Source organism: Eumetopias jubatus, unplaced genomic scaffold (assembly GCF_037043125.1).
Source record: "Eumetopias jubatus isolate StellerSeaLion01/CBP00866 unplaced genomic scaffold, mEumJub1_p1.0 scaffold_2, whole genome shotgun sequence".
Classification (NCBI taxonomy): domain Eukaryota; kingdom Metazoa; phylum Chordata; class Mammalia; order Carnivora; family Otariidae; genus Eumetopias; species Eumetopias jubatus.
In genome coordinates, this window is record NW_028274808.1 from 200784684 (window position 1) to 200802971 (window position 18288).

At 46.5% G+C, this 18288-nt stretch overlaps 1 protein-coding gene and 1 long non-coding RNA gene across 9 annotated transcripts in view; one reads left to right on the forward strand and one right to left on the reverse strand.

The window, feature by feature from the left end:
- Positions 1-18288, reverse strand: part of FAM193A (family with sequence similarity 193 member A) — a 160315-nt gene that overhangs the window by 11197 nt on the left and 130830 nt on the right. For 5 of the 7 annotated variants that reach the window (XM_088021253.1, XM_028088175.2, XM_028088167.2 and 2 more), the window contains 4 exons: positions 17799-18081; positions 17189-17372; positions 16051-16281; positions 12742-13597 (listed from right to left, as the gene is read on the reverse strand). In XM_088021253.1, coding sequence (XP_087877379.1) covers positions 12742-13597; positions 16051-16281; positions 17189-17372; positions 17799-18081 — 1554 coding nt within the window. The remainder of the gene's footprint in view (positions 1-12741; positions 13598-16050; positions 16282-17188; positions 17373-17798; positions 18082-18288) is intronic. The other 2 variants (XM_028088200.2, XM_088021254.1) reach the window with 1 other exon arrangement.
- Positions 10898-16598, forward strand: LOC114197272 (uncharacterized). 2 transcript variants are annotated; one of them, XR_003606877.2, is made up of 4 exons: positions 10898-10977; positions 13447-13766; positions 14186-14275; positions 14704-16598. It is a non-coding gene; the product is annotated as an uncharacterized LOC114197272 (long non-coding RNA). The 2 variants fall into 2 exon arrangements; XR_015767802.1 differs by having other exon boundaries at positions 14186-16598.

Below are 18288 nucleotides of genomic sequence, written 5' to 3' on the forward strand. Positions count from 1 at the left end.
TGGGGAAGGGCGACATAGGGCAGGAGTGTTTAGAGATGTAATGAAAGTGAAGTCTAGGAGAGCGAGTCTCTGATCAACAGTCCTTCCATTAACAGTTCTGGAAGAGGAACAATGACAAAAGTGAATAGAGCAGGTATATCTGCTGGAAAAGCTGTCTTTGAAAGCAATTTCTAATCTTCTTTTCTTCTGATCAGAATTAATAATCACTAGTGAACATCTTGGCATAAGAAAAAAAAGTGACAAAACCATAACCAGATTCAGTACCAGGAAAATATTTTTCACAACAGCAAAGCTACATTAATCAGAGTGGAAAGTGTGACCCAGCCAGGCTAGGCTTCTGTACACTATTAAGACTGTAGGAAACATTTCGCTTTGCCAGAGCTCAGAGAATTCTATGCCCCTGACCCCCACTCGAGGACGCGCGCCTAACGGTGAGCATCATCCAACCGGAAGAGGACAGGGAACACTTCACAGGAGGACCAACACCAGCATGGGATGCAGTCAGATGGAGACCTATAAACGCCCTGTGTCTGACATAGCAGAAATAATGCAGCTGGGAAATGGAAGAAAAGGGACTGCAAAAGGTGGGGAGTGGAAAGGATGGAAGCAGCTCACGGACTATTGTCCAGGCAGTAAGTGGTGTCAGAGAGGCTGCCTTGAAGCCAGCTGTGGAAGGTAAGCGAGGAAACCAAAGACGGGCCAACAGTGCAAGTGTGGAGGAATGCACTCAGGCAAGATCGCCAACTTTCTTAAACGTCGATGATTGTCAAAAATAAAAGCTAAGAAAAGAAAATCATATAGAAAAAACAACAGCAAATATAAAATATACAGACTAATTATAAAAGGTCGTCGGAGCTGAGACAAAGCACATAGTAATAATATATGAGAATGGGGCTTAAATTACCTCCAGATAAGATTTTCCATTTGGCTCACAAAGCAAGATTCAAGATTTGTGCTGTCTGAAATCAGAGAAGGAGCTACCACTGAGGGACTCAGGGATGAGAACAGAAGTGTCCCGCCAGGCGAATGGAGACACAAAGAGCGGGGGCGCAGCGATCACCACCTTTAGACAAAGTAGAATTCAAGGCAAAAGCACAATGAAAGGACATTTTTTAGTACTAAAACCCTGAATTCACTGAAAAGATATTAGTTAGCAATGTGCACCAAATACAAACACCACTTTATAAAGCAAAATTGCAAGAAAGACAAGAAAACCTAGAAACTCATTAATAATAAATAACAGGAGACAGGGGCGCCTGGGTGGCTCATTGGTTAAGCGTCTGCCTTCGGCTCAGGTCATGGTCCCGGGGTCCTCGGATCGAGCCCCACATCGGGCTCCCTGCTCCGCGGGAAGCCTGCTTCTCCCTCTCCCACTCCCCCTGCTTGTGTTCCCTCTCTCGCTGTGTCTCCCTCTGTCAAAGAAATAAAATCTTTAAAATATAAATAAATAAATAAATAACAGAAGACAGGTCAAGAGGACAAAAAACCAGGAAGGAAACAGAAGACCTAACCCTAAATATTATTGATCGATACATCATGGAGATATATACATTCAATTTTCACCATGACAACAGAAAAAAATACATTTTTATCTCAAGTGTATACAGAGCAGTTACAAAAGCTGGTCACAAGGAAAATATCAGGAAATTCCATAAACCAGAAATATTATGAATAATGGTCTCTGATCGCAATGCAGAAAAGCTAGAAATTATTAACATAAAAAAGGCTTTCCCAGGGGAACCTGGGTGGCTCAGTCCGTGAGGTGTCTGTGCTTGGCTCAGGTCATGATCCCAGGATTCTGGGATCGAGCCCAGTATTAGGTTCCCTGCTCAACAGGTAATCTGCTTCTCCTTCTCTCTCAGCCACCCACCCCCCACTTGTTTACTCTCTCTCAAATAAATAAAATCTTAAAAAAAAAGAAAAAAAAGACTCTTCCACCAGGAAACCTAAAAGCCACCTATTAAACTACTGGGCAAAGGAGGGGACAAAAACAAAGAAATTCCTGAATTTCTTAAAACAAAATGCCAATGGAAACATTATTAGACTATGAAATATATTTAAAGGAATGATCAGAGGAAAATTTGAAGTGCTAAATACTTCGAGCAATAAAAAATTGTGGAATGAAAACAAATGAGCTAAATTCCCAAATCAAAAAGTTAGAAAGTAAACAACAAAGTAAAAGCAAGCACGGGAAGAAAATAAAGATAAAAGCAAAAATTGATGAGATATTAGAAAGAACAGTAAACCTAGCTAATGAACAACCTGTTTTTTAAAAAAAAAAGTGAATAAAATACACAAACTTTTTTTTTTTTAAAGTGGGCTCCACACTCAACGTGGGGCTTGAACTCACAACCCCGAGATCAAGAGTCACATGCCCCACTCACTGATCCACTCGGGCATTCTCAAAATAAACGACAAGCTATTAATTAGCTGAATGAAACAGAATGGGGAGAAAACACAAATACACAAAATAAGAAATGGTGAGGAGGCAGAGCAAGATGGCGGAGGAGTAGGAGACCTGGATTTCGTCTGGTCTCAGGAATTCAGCTGAAGAGGGATCAAACCATTCTGAACACCTACGAACTCAACAGGAGATCGAACAGGAGAGTAGCAACAACTCTCTGAACAGAGAAGCGACCACTTTCTGGAAGGTAGGACGTGCGGAGAAGTGAATCCGAGGCGATGTTCGGGAGGATAGACGGCGGGGGAGGGGGCCTCCGTCGGCCGCTTCTGGCAAGTGCTAGAGCCGCGGAGCACAAAATCGGACCTTCTAGAAGTCGGCTCCGCGGAGGGACGTCGCTCCAGTGGCTAAGTGGGGGGTGGAACCCTCGCGGGACAGTGTGGTCTCAGGACCCTCAGGGTCACAGAAAGACCGGGGGTGCCTGAGTGCGGCAAAGCTCCCAGGTATCGGAGCGGGGAAGCCGGCTGCAGAGACGGAGCCGAGGCGCGGGCTCTCAGCTCGGGGTGGCCATAAACTGTGCTCCGCGGCCCAGTCGGGCCATTGCTCCTCCAGCAGGGACCCAAAAAGCAGCAGAGCCAGGGAGACTCCCCTTCCTCCCCCGGGAGGAGCGGTGCGGGAGCGCACCGCAGGGATCTGCTGGATTTGGAGACTCCACATGGGGTCGCGTGCCAGAGATAGAAACGCTCGGTCACAGGCCGGGTGAGCACGGAGTGCGGCCGGAGACCGGGGACACGGGAGTGACTGCTTTTCTCTGGGGGCGCACTGAGGAGCAGGGCCCCGAGTTCTCGGCTCCTCCGGGCGGAGATTGGGAGGCCACCATTTCTGCCCTGGTCCTCCAAGGCTGTACCGAGAGCTTGCAGGGAACAAAAGCTCCTGAGAGCAAACCCGAGCAGCTTGCTTAGCCCGGACCGACAAGGGCAGGGCAATTCCGCCTCCGGCAAAGACATTTGGGAACCACGGCAACAGGCCCCTCCCCCAGAAGATCAGCACGAACAGCCAGCAAGCCAAGACCAAGTTTACCGATCAAGGAGAACGGGAGAACTCCAGCGCTAGGGGAATACTGCACATAGAATTCATGGCTTTTTTTTTACCATGATTCATTAGTCTTTCAACTTAAAAAAAAATTTTTTTTTTCTTGGGATGCCTATGTGGCTCAGTCAGTTAAGCGTCTGCCTTCGGCTCAGGTCATGATCCAGGGTCCTGGGATCGAGCCCCTGTTGGGCTCCCTGCTAAGCGGGGAATCTGCTTCTCCCTCTGCTTGTGCTTGCTCATGTGCTCTCTCTCTCTGACAAATAAATAAATAAAAATCTTAAAAAAATTTTTTTTCCTTTTTCAACCAATTTTTTTTATCAACTCCTTTTTATTTTTTTTTAAAGATTTTATTTATTTGACAGAAAGAGACACAGCAAGAGAGGGAACACAAGCGGGGGGGGGGTGGGAGAGGGAGAAGCAGGCTCCCCCTGCTTGTGCTCCCTCTCCTGCTGTGTCTCTGTCAAATAAATAAATAAAATCTTTAAAAACAAAATTTTTTAATTTTCATTTTTACAGTTACACTCTACCCCTTCATTGTACTAACAGACCAAAATACACCCAAAATCTAGTGAATGGTTCTGCTCTATTCACCTGTCTGCTCATATCCTCTTGTTGTTGTTTTTTGGGGGGTGGGGTTTTTTTTGTTGTTGTTGTTAAAGTCTTTTAAAATTTTCATCTTTACAGTTACATTCTATCCTTTCAATATATTTAACTTTATTTTTGTATAAAAAGTTTTTCTTTCTTTACAATTTTGAGACGTAGTTTTTTCTAACTGACCAAAATACACTCAGGAGACAGTATATTGCTCTGTTCTGTTAACCTGTTTATATCCCTTTTTTGTTTGTTTTTCTTCTCTTTTGTTCTTCCTGTCTTTTAATTTCCATTTTTACAGTTACATTCTATCTTTTCGTTGTATTTGACTTTATTGTTATACATATTTAAGTTCTTCTCTCTTTACAAATTTGGGATCTAGTTTTCTAAAAAACAGACCAAAATACACACAGAATCCAGTGTATTGCTCTATTCTGTTCACCGGTCTGATTATATTCTCTTTTTTTCTTTTCGTGTTTCAGTTTTGGGTCTGACTTGTTTAGTGTATAGTTCTCTGGGGTCACTGTTGCCATTTTAGTATTTTGTTCTCTCGTTCATCTATTCGTCTCTGGACAGAATGATAAGATGGAAAAACTTACCTCAAAAAAAAGAGAGCGAGAGGCAGTACTGACTGCCAGGGACTTAACCAGTATGGACATAAGACGTTGGAACTAGAGTACAGAATAACAATTATAAAGATACGAGCTGGGCTTGAAAAAAGCATGGAAGACACTAGAGGATCCCTTTCTGGAGAAATAAAAGAACTAAAATCTAACCAAGTCAATATCAAAAAGGCTATTGATGAGATGCAATAAAAAAATGGCGGCTCTGCTAGGATAAATGAGGCAGAAGAGAGAATTAGTGATATAGAAGACCAAATGATGGAGAATAAAGAAGCTGAGACAAGGACAGACAAACAACTACTGGATCACGAGGGCAGAATTCGAGAGATAAGTGACACCATAAAGCAAAACAATATTAGAATAACTGGGACCCCAGAAGAAGAGGAAGGGTGGGCAGAAGGCATATTGGAGCAAATTATAGTGGAGACCTTCCCTAATCTGGGGAAGGAAATGGGCATCAAAATCCAAGAGGCACAGAGAACTCCCCTCTCAATATCATTAAAAGTAGGCCAACACCCTGACGTATAATAGTGAAGCTTGCTAATCTCAGAGACAAAGAGAAAATCCTAAAACCAGCTGGGGACAAGAGGTCAGTAACTTAGAAGGACTAAAACATTAGACTGGCAGCAGACCTACTCACAAGAGACCTGGCAGGCCAGAAAGGACTGGCATGATATATTCAGGGTGCTAAATGAGAAAAATATGCAGCCAAGAATACTTTATCCAGCTAGGATATCATTCAAAATAGGAGGGATAAAAAGCTTCCAGGACAAACAGAAACTAAAAGAATTTGTGATCACCAAACCAGCCCTACAAGAAATATTAAAAGGGGTCCTCTAAGCAAAGAGAAAGCCCCAAAGTAACACAGACCAGAAAGAAACAGAGACAATATAAATTATCAGTCACTTTACAGGTAATACAATGGTACTAAATTTGTATCTTTCAATAATTACTCTGCACATAAATGGGCTAAATGTCCCAATCAAAAGACACAGGGTATCAGATTGGATAAAACAAGAACAACAACAACAACAAAAAACAAGACCCATCGATATGTTGTCTGCAAGAGACTCATTTTAGACTGAAAGACACCTCTAGATTTAAAGGGAGGGGGTGGAAAGCCATTTATCATGCGAATGGACATCAAAAGAAAGCTGGGATTATAACAGACAAATCAAATTTTAAATCAAAGACCATAATCAGAGATGAGGAAGGACACTATATAATAATTCAAGGGTCTATCCAACAAGAAGATCTAACAACTGTAAATATTTATGCCCCTAACATGGGAGCAGCCAATTCATAACAAAATCAAAGAAATACATCAACAATAATACAATAATAGTAGTGGACTTTTAACACCCCCCTCACTGCAATGGACAGATCATCTAAGCAAAAGATCAACAAGGAAATAAAGACTTTAAATGACACACTGGACCAAATGGACTTCACAGATATATTCAGAACATTCCATCCCAAAGCAAGAGAATACACATTCTTCTCAAGTGCACAAGGAACATTCTCCAGAATGGATCACATCCTGGGTCAGAAATCAGGTCTCAACCGGTACCAAATACTGGGATTGTTTCCTGCATATTTTCGGACCACAATGCTTTGTGGAATTGGAATTCAATCACAAGAGGAAATTTGGAAAGAACTCAAATACATGGAGGCTAAAATACATGGAGGCTACTAAAGCATGGATGGGTCAACCAGGAAATTAAAGGTTTAAAAAATTCATGGCAACAAATGAAAATGAAAACACAACTGTTCAAAATCTTTGGGATGGGGCGCCTGGGTAGCTCAGTCGTTAAGCGTCTGCCTTCGGCTCAGGTCATGACCCTAGGGTCCTGGGATTGAGCCCTGCGTCAGGCTCCCTGCTCCATGGGAAGCCTGCTTCTCCCTCTCCCCTGCTTGTGTTCCCTCTCTCACTGTGTCTCTGTCAAATAAATAAAATCTTTAAAAAAAAAAAAATCTTTGGGATGCAGCAAAGGAGGTCCTAAGAGGGAAGTATATAGCAATACAAGCCTTTCTCAAGAAACAAGAAAGGTCTCAAATACACAACCTAACCTTACACCTAAAGGAGCTGGAGAAAGAAGAGCAAATAAAGCCTAAACCAAGCAGGAGAAGAGAAATAATAAAGATCCGAGCAGAAATCAATGAAATAGAAACCAAAAGAACAACAGAACAGATCAACAAAACTTGGAGCTGGTTCTTTGAAAGAATTAATAAGATCGATAAACCCCTGGCCAGACTTATCAAAAAGAAGAGAGAAAGGACCCAAATAGATAAAATCATGAGTGAAAGAGGAGAGATCACAACCAACACTGAAGAAATACAAACAATTATAAGGGCATATTATGGGCAACTATATGCCAACAAATTAGGCAATGTGGAAGATATGGATGCATTCCTAGAGATGTATAAGCTACCAAAACTGAAACAGGAAGAAAGAGAAAACCTGAACAGACCTGTAACCAGCAAAGAAACTGAAGCAGTCATTAAAAATCTCCCAACAAGAGCCCAGGGTCAGATGGCTTCCCAGGGGAATTCTACCAAACATTTAAAGAAGAATTAATACCTATTCTTCTGAAACTGTTCCAAAAAACAGAAATGGAAGGAAAACTTCCAAACTCTTTCTATGAGGCCAGCATTACCTTGATCCCAAAACGGGACAAAGACCCCACCAAAAAGGAGAATTACATACCAATATCCCTGATGAACATGGATGCAAAAATTCTCCCCAAAATCTAGCCAGTAGGATCCAACAGTACATTAAAAGGATTAATCACCACGACCAAGTGCGATTTATTCCTGGGCTGCAAGGTTGGCTCAGAATCCGCAAACCAATCAATGTGATATACTACATATATAAAAGGACAAGAACCGTATGATCCTCTCAAGAGATCCTCTCAAAAGACAGGAAAAGCATTTGACTAAGGACAGGATCCTTTCTTGATTAAAACTCTTCATGGTGTGTGATAGAGGGAACATACCTCAGTATCATAAACGCCATATATGAAAAGCCCACAGCCTTTTCCCCTAAGGTCAGGAATACAGCAGGGATGTCCACTCTCACCGTTATTGTTCAACATACTACTAGAAGTCCTAGCCGCAGCAATCAGATAACAAAAAGAAATAAAAGGCATCTGAATTGGCAAAGAAGTCAAACTCTCACACTTCGCAGATGATATACTCTGTGTGGAAAACTCAAAAGTCTCCACCCCCAAAACTGCTAGAACTCATACAGGAATTCAGCAAAGTGGGAGGATATAAAGTCAATGCATAGAAATCAGCTGCATCCTATACACTAACAATGAGAAGAGAGTGAAATTAAGGAGTCGATCTCATTTACAATTGCACCCAAAACCGTAAGATACCTAGGAATAAATCTAACCAAAGAGGCAAAGAATCTGTACTCAGAAAACTATAGGACACTCATGAAAGAAACTGAGGAAGACACAAAGAAATGGAAAAACATCCCATGCTCACGGATTGGAAGAATACTGTAAAATATCTATGCTACCTAGAGCAAACTACACATTCAATGCAATCCCTATCAAAATACCATCCACTTTTTTCACAGAACTGGAGCAAATAATCCTAAAATTTGTACAGAACCAGAAAAGACCCCAAGTAGCCAAAGGAATGTTGAAAAAAGAAAGCCAAAGCTGGTGGCATCACAATCCCGGACTTCCAGCTCTATTACAAAGCTGTAATCATCAGGACAGTATGGTACTGGCACAAAAACACACAGATCAATGGAACAGAATAGGAAACCCAGAAATGGACCCTCAACTCTATGGTCAACTAATCTTCAACAAAGCAGGAAAGAACGTCCAATGGAAAAAAACCAGTCTCTTCAACAAATGGTGTTGGGAAAATTGAACAGTCACATGCAGAAGAATGAAACTGCACCATTTCCTTACACCACACACAAAAAGAGACTCAAAATGATTGAAAGACCTAAACGTGAGACAGGAGTCCATCAAAATCCTAAAGTAGAACACAGGCAGCAACCTCTTTGACCTCACCCGCAGCAACTTCTTCCTAGAAACATCGCCAAAGGCAAGGGAAACAAAGGCAAAAATAAACTATTGGGACTTCATTAAGATAAACAGCTTTTGCACAGCAAAGGAAACAGTCAACAAAACCAAAGACAAACGACAGAATGAGAGAAGATATATGCAAATGACATATCAGATAAAGGGCTAGTATCCAAAATCTATGAAGACCTTATCAAATTCAATGCCCAAAGAACAAATAATCCAATCAAGAAATGGGCAGAAGACATGAACAGACATTTCTCCAAAGAAGACATCCAAATGGCCAACAGACACATGAAAAAGTGCTAAACATGGCTCGGCAGAAGGGAAATCCAAATCAAAACCTCAATGAGATACCACCTCACACCAGTCAGATGGCTAAAATTAACAAGTCAGGAAATGACAGATGTTGGCGAGGATGCAGAGAAGGGGGAACCCTCCTACACTGTTGGTGGGAATGCAAGCTGGTGCAGCCACTCTGGAACACAGTATGGAGGTTCCTCAAAAAGTTGAAAATAAGAGCTACCATACAACCCAGCAATTGCACTACTGGGTATTTACCCCAAAGACACAAATACAGTGATCCAAAGGGGCACATGCACCCCAATGTTTATAGCAGTAATGTCCACAATAGGTGTCCATTGACAAATGAATGGATAAAGAAGATGTGGTGTATATATATACAATGGAATATTACACAGCCATCAAAAAAAAGAAATCTTGCCATTTGAATGATGTGGATGGAATTAGAGGACATTGTGCTAAGCGAAATAAGTCAATCAAAGAAAAACAATTATCATATGATCTCACTGACATGTGGAATATAAGAAACAAAGAGGATCATAGGGGAAGAGAGGAAAGCCATGTGATGCAGTGAGCACTGGGTATTATATAAGACTGATGAATCATAGGCCTGTACCTCTGAAACCAATAATATATTATACATTAATTAATAGAATTTAAATTAAAATTGTTAAAAAAGAAAATAGCCATTGAAAAATATTTTTAAAAACTATGTAGTTTCAGACATCTAGGTAAATAAGTTGGAAAATCTAGCTAAAAGAATAATTTACTATGGAAATATAGTTTACTAAAATTAACCTCATTAGAAACAGAAATACCAAATAGACCAATTTCCATTTCTCTCTTTCTATGAGAGAAAATTTAAAACATTCCTAAAAGTCACAAAAGTAGACTTGAACAAATGGAGAAACACTCCTATTTCTGGAAAGGACAATCAACGTAAAGATATAAATTCTCCCTAAATTAACCTGTAAATGTAACGCAACCCCAACAGAGACACTATGGCTCTGGCATGCGGGCACTAAAGTTCGTACAGAAGCACAGACGTGCAAGGAGAGCTGCGGCGGCAGTGGAAAACAGCCAGGAGGCGAGGCCTCGCTGAACGCCTGGGGCTCCCGAAGTAACTACCTCAGTGCAGCGAGGGCTCAGGAAGAGGCGAGGAGGAAAAGAACAGGGATTCCTGAGTAGATCAAGGACGCAGGGAGATTTAGTTTAGCACAGAGGAGGCACCCTGAATCACGGGGCAAGATGAATTTTTAGTAACTGGTGCTGGGCCAGTGGGCTAACCCCTTAAGAAGAGAGAATACCGGACCCATGGCTCACATGATACCCACGAAAAATCTCCAAATGTACCAGGGGCTAAATGAGAAAGGTGGGGCTACAGAAATCCCGGAAGGCACAGGCACATTCCTCTTCCACCTTAGCGTCAGAGTAACACTTTCCGACCACTTTAAAATCCAGAGGCACTAAAAGATCAATGAAATGACTATCTAAAACTGAAAAAGAAAACTACTGCATGGCTGGCAAGCATCACAGACACAGTCCAAAGGAGTATGTATCTGCAGCCTGTGATGTAGGTAGAAAGAAGGCCAATTAATATTCCTAATATATGAAAGACTCTTAAAAATGCAAGGAAAAAGACCAAAAACGTAATTTAAAACCAAGAAGAAAATGTGAATAGAAAATTCACGAAAAAGAGACAAACAATGCTTAACAATATAACCTCACTGCAATTAGAGAAAATGCACATGAAAGCTACCCTGGGGACTGACATCACCTCCTGTCTTGGCTCAAGTCACCAGCCCATTGAGCCGGTCCCCGCCCCGCCTCCTGACTCGGCACTCCGCCTTCTTGGGAGTCCCTGGCAAGAAACAGCGCCCAGGGCGGCCCCGCGGACAGCCACAAGCCCGGCGCGGAGGAGGTCTGTGAACCCATCGCGCTCCGCGCTTTCCCGAACGTGTTCAGTTGGCGGGAGGGGCAAGCAAGGGGCAAAAGAAGATCTCTAGAAGTTACCTTCTGTGTAAAAAAGAAAAGAGAGAAACCGAGTAGTTACCTACAGGGAGTGGGCGGAAGTGAAGTGGCAAAGGGAGAACCAGGCTTTGGGGGTGGGGAAACCAACGCGGAGGGAACCGAACACAAACAAAGGCGCCTAGAGCGGCAGCTGCACCAGACCGTGCGGGCGCCCCTCCCGGCACCTCCCCGCCGCTGCGCTCCAGCCCCAGCCCGCGTGCCCTCAGCCTGGAGACTTTTCACGGGGGGTGGTGGGGGGTGGGGGGTAGGGGTGGTGGGAGGGGTGGTGGTGATCAATTTTGAACCTACTTTTCGTGCATTCCGTTAGTCAAACACTGCGCACAGCGCTGTGCAGGTGGAGAGGCGAGGGGGAGCGCCACCGAAGCCCTCGGTGTGAACAGAAACTACATGAGATGCTCATGGAGGCTGCGTATGCGCCCCCCTCCCCCACTCCCGGCTGTGTCAGTGGAAAGGGTCTAGCAGCAAAACCACACAGCAAGCAGCAGCACCCGGATCTGGGTTTCTAAACTCCTCTAAAAAGAACCAGGGCTCCCTGGAAAACGGCAGCTTCAGGGCTGAGACAGGGAAAGTACAAGATAAGCCCAGAACATCTCACTGTGCAGGAAAGTAAGCAAGGGCCCCAAGAGTGATGGGGTCGAGGGACCATCTGAGGGGTCACCGACTGCATCTGGGACAGGCAGAGGACCAAAATAAGTAGTGTTAGTAAAGGCCTATGGTCTATAGTACAAAGTAAGACTCTACGAACCCACCCTGATCTAAATAACTGAACGAATGAAAGCCATACATGGGGCGGGGGGAAGGCAAGCACCAAATAAGAACTGTCCAAGGAATAATAATGTTAGAAAAATCACCACGTGGCAAACAACGGAGGAACAACCATTTCGGGCAGGACTTGCCAGTGATGTTACCAGCAGCAGGGGAGGCTGAGTCCCCGTCACCAGACACCGTGCCCCACATAAAGGGCACCAGCAAGGACCCACCACCTCCACGGCACCACTGCCCAAAACACATACTCTGAATCTGATCAAGAAATGGCACACAAAATCAAACTGAAATTATTCCAAATAATAAATTATTCTAAAAAAATAAATGGACTGACTCTTTAGAAATGTTAAGGTCATGAGAAACTGAGGAACCAATTCATTAAAGGAAATTAAGGAGATATAACATGTGACCTGGACTGGATCCTGTGTCAGGAAAAACTAACTTTTTTTTTCTTTCTATAAAGGAAATTAAAGGGATGGCTGCAGAAATAGCAGTAGGGTCTATAATTAAGATCATGCTATTGTATCAGTACTAATTTCTTAATTCTGATAACTGTATTTGTGGTTTTGTAAGAGAGTATCCTTGTTTTGAGGAAATATACAGTGAAGTATTTAAGGGCAAAGGGGCCTCATGTCTGAAATTACTCTCCTTTGCCTCAGAAAAACAATAAAAGAGGGAGAAAGAGCAGATGTGGTACACACTGAGTTTGGGGAATCGGAGCGAGCCGCAGAGGAATTCTTTGTACTATAATTATTTCAAAACAACACGGAACAACAATGGCTATCTGTGTCTCCCTGCTGTGGCAAAGCCACAAGTAGCCCCAAGCCAGCACCCCAGTCGACAGGGGCACCAGGGGCACCGGCCACACTCCCCACTGCTCCCTATTTACCGATTGAACTGCTGACTCTGTCTCCTTTCTTCTTCCTATTTTTCTTGCTCTTGCCCTTAGGCTGCGGAGAGTCCGCCAGCACCAGCTTGCTGTCCTGAGGGTGCTCACTGGGGGAGGCAGGCTCTGGGGGGGCCGGATTCAACCTCTCTTCCTTGACGTGGTTCAGCTGCTTTTTGTTATTGTTGTTACTGTTCACTTTTCTGTCCTCCCTTTTGTGCTCCGCCAGGGAAGTGAAGTCAAGCACTTTTGCCTTTGACTCGGTCTGGGGCCGGGGTCTGGGCTGGCCCTCGGAGGCTTTGGGGGGCTCGGCTGTCTTCCTCAGCAGCTCGCTGCTGGCCTTGCTGGTCTGTTTGAGCTTCTGCTTGCCGTTCCCCTCCTTGTGGTGCTGCATTATGTCAAGGAGAAAAGACAGTGGCTCCTGCCGCTTCGCACTGGCCTCCTTTGGGAGGAGGAGCGTGGAGTCTCTGGAGTCCGCGGGGCTGGCAGCATCCCCGTTGGCCGCCGGCCCTGGCCTGGGCTCTGTGTGGTCCCCATGTCTGGAAGGAGAGTGAGAGGAGGTTTCTGGTTCTTCCAGTTGCTCTAGTGAGCCATTGTGTATGTTCTCAGAGTTGGGTACGGACTCTGCTGCTGCCTGGAAGTTTCTAGCAAGCATGTCCAACTTGGGACAGTCTTTACTCGGCCTCTCCTTCTTCTTCTTTTTTGCAGCCCTCAGCTTCTGAAGCTCCTGGAGCCGCTGAAACTCCTCCTCCTCCTGCTGCCGTCGCTGCTCCTCGCGGAGGTGCAGGTGCTCCCGGGCCCGGGCCTCTGCTTCCAGGCGAGCTTTCTCCTCCAGCTGTGATGCGAGAAGAAGCAGCAACTTAAGAAAACAGGAAGTGTTCTTCGTTAAGACATTAAAAAAATAAAAACAAATCATATAGTAAGAACATAAACCCTGAAACAGGTCATAATAAGCCAAACAGCTTAAAACATACCTGACCCAAATCATTTTACTCTCCGAGATTATTGGATTTAATCTTTCTACTAAGGTATATATTTATTACTTTATTGGTTGTGGCGGGGGGGAGGGGTAGTGCTTAACAGAATCTTCTTTATAGCCTTTGTCCTAGTGACTAAGCACTTCTTTAAAACAAGGCCAGGGGCGCCGGGGTGGCTCAGCCAGTTCAGCATCCGACTCTTGATCTCGGCTCAGGTCTCAATCTCACAGTCGTGAGTTCAAGCCCCGCACTGGGCTCCGCGCTGGGCGTGGAGCCTGCTTAAAAAATAAATAAAATAAAGCAAGGTCAGAGCAGCTGCTGTGCCAGCCTCCCGTGTGTGTGGCAGCCGGATGACACCACCAGCCAGCTGCCTGTGCGCCACCTCTCCAGGCGAGGCTGGGGCCTTCACGCGCACATCGACAAGACACTTTGAAAGTGTGTACTCAAAACCTGAAATGCCTTTTTCCCAGCCTAGCAGACAAACCAAACTCCCAAGATACTTCCACCAGCGTGACAGAGCAAGTGGCATTCTGATACGTTCCACATCACACAGCAAACAGGTACTGGCTACTTCTGCCCTCCAGCTTGGCACTAAGTTAACTTCAGTCCAAGTGAAGACTGGACTTCACCGGTGATGCCTAGTCCAGGAGCCTCCATGGAAACTATTCTTTTTGCTTAGAAAACAAATGAAGGCTGTAAAGAGTGCCTGACTCTTTGCATCCCTGAGCCCCTCCAGTAAAAGACTTCGGCAAATACATTTTGCATTTAAAAGTCCTTCCAAAAATAAAACAAAATACAATTAAAAAAATAAAAGTCCTTCCAGATTTTAATTATTGTTTACAACACTCAGTAAACAATATTTTTAAAAAAGTGTCATTTTGAAGAACTTAAATATAAATTGTTAAAAATTTAATGGCAGATGTTTTAAAAATTTAACTTAACAATTCAAGTAAAACTTACTCAAAATCCTTTTTCCGTGTGTTCAAAGCAAAGCCTTGGAGGCAGACTCCTGGAGTGGCCCCTGTGTCCAGTGTCTAGTGAGCAGAGTGTCTCCCACAGCACAGGTCGGGAGCAAACCCGCCCCAGAACAGAAGCTATAGGGAACCCACAAGCAGGTATGTGGTGCCTTCCTATCAACAACCAGCCCATCAACCAGACGCTCTACGGAGATGGGGTGCAGGTTACCGAGCGCACGGGGTGAGTGGGCCCTAACCTAACACCCAAATGGAGAACAGTTCTCAGTGGCCCCCCTCTAATGGGGCTGGGCAGACCCCTATCTCCTCAAAGCCCACGATTAGGAGCGTGAGGTACAAGCAGGGCTCCTGGCGATCCAATCACAACTGTCTCCACATCGTAAGCAGCTACAGGTGGAGGCACCATCCCCTGCCCGCTCTGGGAGTGTCCTCCCGCTCCATCTCTGCTGGGCCTCGCGGGGGCCTTGCCTCTTCCCCAAGCCACCTGTCCTGCCGTCAGAGCCCCCGTCGGCCTTGCAGGCCCCCCTCTGTGCGCAGCCTGGGTCTGCCTGCCGCGGCCTGGCTCTTTAGGAAGCTAAAAGCAGGACGGCCGCGGCACACTGCAGCCCCGGGGCGCCGAAGAGCAGACACTCTCCGTCCCCTCACCCGGAGCCGGAACACGAAGAGCGCTGTGTCTCACCTGCTAGCGGACAGCCTCTGCATGCTACATTCGCTGCCGGGCCGAGCTGCCTAGTCTTGGTAGATGCTGACCTCGGTGTGGCCCACGTCACAAGGCGAGGTGCCCGGGGCCGCCCACAATGGCTGTGTGTCTTACTCTCTGACCCTTCACGCCAACGTGCGTGCCCGCCTTCTTCTGGGATGGCTCTGCCTGACTCTCCTTTGCCAGTCGGGGGACAAGGAGCGGGGCAATGGGAGCACTCAGACTATGTCCTAAGGATGTCGCTGAGGCAAAGGCCCTGTCCCAGCCTCGTGTCGAAATAACTTCTTTTCCCACAGTCTCCAAGAGCCCAGGAGCCCACAGTGACCCCCTTCTATTCCCTCCCTGCCAGGGGCTCCGTCCTCAACCTCCCTGGGAGAGAAGGCTCTTCTTTCAGACAGAGGCCTGCTGTGGCACACCCACGCGGGCCACAGGGACCCAAAGGCTTGTTTTAGATCCATCAACAAACCCGTGACACAAAAGGGAAAGCCGAGTCCTGAAAACACAACCTGGGGCTTCTGACCAGCTCCGGCTCAGGCCACAGAGATGGAGACGGTCAGGGGCCCTCATGGCCGCAGCGTGGGCACATGGCCCCGAGGCCCACCGCAGCCAGCCCGGCTCCACGGGCCACCCTCGAGCAGCACTGCGCCGGCACATGGTTTACCTTCCTCTGCTTGTGTCTGGCTCGCTTGGCGGCTCGAGTGCTGCTCACGGGCTTGGTCTCTGAGCTGTTTATGAACTGTAGCAAGTCTTCCACCCTTCGATGGTCAACCACACTCTCTCTGTCCGAGAGCTGGTCCGCCTTTTTAGGCTGCTCTTCTTTCCTCTTGGTCAGCCGCAAACGGAGCTTCTCCCTCATCTCTGCGTAATTTCTGCTTGTCGGCGCAGCTGGAGGCTAAGGCAGTTAAAGGAGAGCGTGGCTGAATGAAGCTTCAAGTTTTAATGATGCTGCATATTGCAAATTTCAGAACCTGTCTCTAAAGATGAAAGTTTTCTTATTACTCCAGTAATACACAGTTCGTGGTGAAAAATAAGGAAAACAAACAAGTGGCAGCAACAAGGAAAACCTGTCCCAGAGTGACCCGAAGATTAGTTCTGGCACTGACCCCTCAACCTTTACGTGTTCACAAAAACTATGGTAAAACATGTACAACTATGTACACAAATGGACATTTTTAAACCAAAAAAGAAAAAAAAATCACACATACGAATTAATCTACTCTGTATATATTATAGTGTGATTATCTTTTCGTGTCAATAAATGCGTTTGCAGAATCTTTCCATCCCTTTGTGGGTTTCTTGTTCAGTGCCAAAAGGGAAAAAGAAAACTGCCCTCAACCCCACTGCCAACATTTCTTCCTGACACTGGACACGTGTGTGCACACGTCTAGCAAACGCAGATAGAACAGAAGTAGAGAAAGAGCAATGACCAGCCCCCACCCCCCATCTGCCCCACCCGCCCCGCCTGCCCCGGGGCCCCACGGCCACCATCTGCTCCTACGGACAGACCATTAGGGGTCCCATGGTGCACGCCGCGCAGCGAGTGCCCCACTGCATGGCCGTGCACGGTCTGGACCCAGCGATTCCCACGGCTGGCTGTTCAGAAGGCCCCCGGCTCACAAACAAATGCAAATCTGCAGACATGAAATCCTTGTAGGTAGATCTTTGGGCAGATGTTTTCCATTACTTCTTTAGGAGAAGCACAAGACCACACCGTGATCTTAAGCACACTGTGGATGAAGCTCGACACCCCGTACGGCGCACCGTGGGTGCCGCCTGGGCCGCGGCGCCCGGGCACTTACCCCGCCGTGCCCGAAGAACTCGCAGTAGCAGCAGTCACAGTACTTGCCCTCCTTCTGGTTGGTGGAGGTAGACGTGCTGGAGCTGTGCTCAGAACAGCTGTCCTCGTCGGCGCTCTCGTCCCCGTCGTCCTGCTGCGGGTCATACACGCCGTTTTCGCAGCGGTGGCCCTCACAGTCGGGGTCGCTGCAGAACCACACACGGGCCGGTTACGCGCAGCTACCCAACCCTGGGAGGCCCACGGGGGAGGTGCCATGGGCAGGCGCGGGGGCTTGGAGGGCACACAGTCTCTCCACTGTCCCTCCTGCCGCGTCGTGGCTTCAAAGAGGCAAATTCAAAGGTAACAAAAACCGTCTTTTTAAAACAAGCTGTTGAATGCTTGTATGGTTCTTTACTCAACATATAACAAATGCAACTTAAACACCCAGCCCCCGTCCCCCCCATGCTGCCAGTGGTGAGGTGGTGCTCTGTTGCACCCACCCATGGTGGCCCTGGCCTGAGGACGAGAGGTGCAACCAGTGTCCTCCCCACGACCCGCGGCCTCTGCCCTTCCCTGGCTTGCCGGGCTGCACGTGGCTCCCTGACTCCGGCACCAGTGGGAACCAGGCTCACCTGCAGACGCTGGGGGGAGCGCTGATGGAGCCATCGGTTGCGGGGGGTGGGGGCGCTCCCGGAGCAGGACAGAAGCTCTTGCGCGGCTCCACAAACCCGGGGGACGGGGCAGCAGTGCTGGGGAAGGACGGGGCTGCAAGACTTGCGAGGTGAGGCGAGGAGGCCGGGGCGAGCGCGGCAGGGGCGAGGGCGGGAAGCGGCGCCAAGGCTGTGGGGCTGTTCCTCGGGGCGGCCGGCACCGCGTGTCTGTGGTCCTCCTTGTTGACACCGTGGAACACCTCACCTGCATGCGGAGACGCAGAAGGGTCACTGACAGTGGAGCTGCATTAGCTTCTCTTCACTAAAGCTTTCTCTACCTCTTCGTGTGAAGATGTTCAAAGCTACACAAATTTTGAGGGAACAGCACAAAGAAGCCCCATATATACCCCTCACCTGGATTCACTGCTATTTAACATTTTGTCATGTTTCTTTCTCACACACACACTTTTCT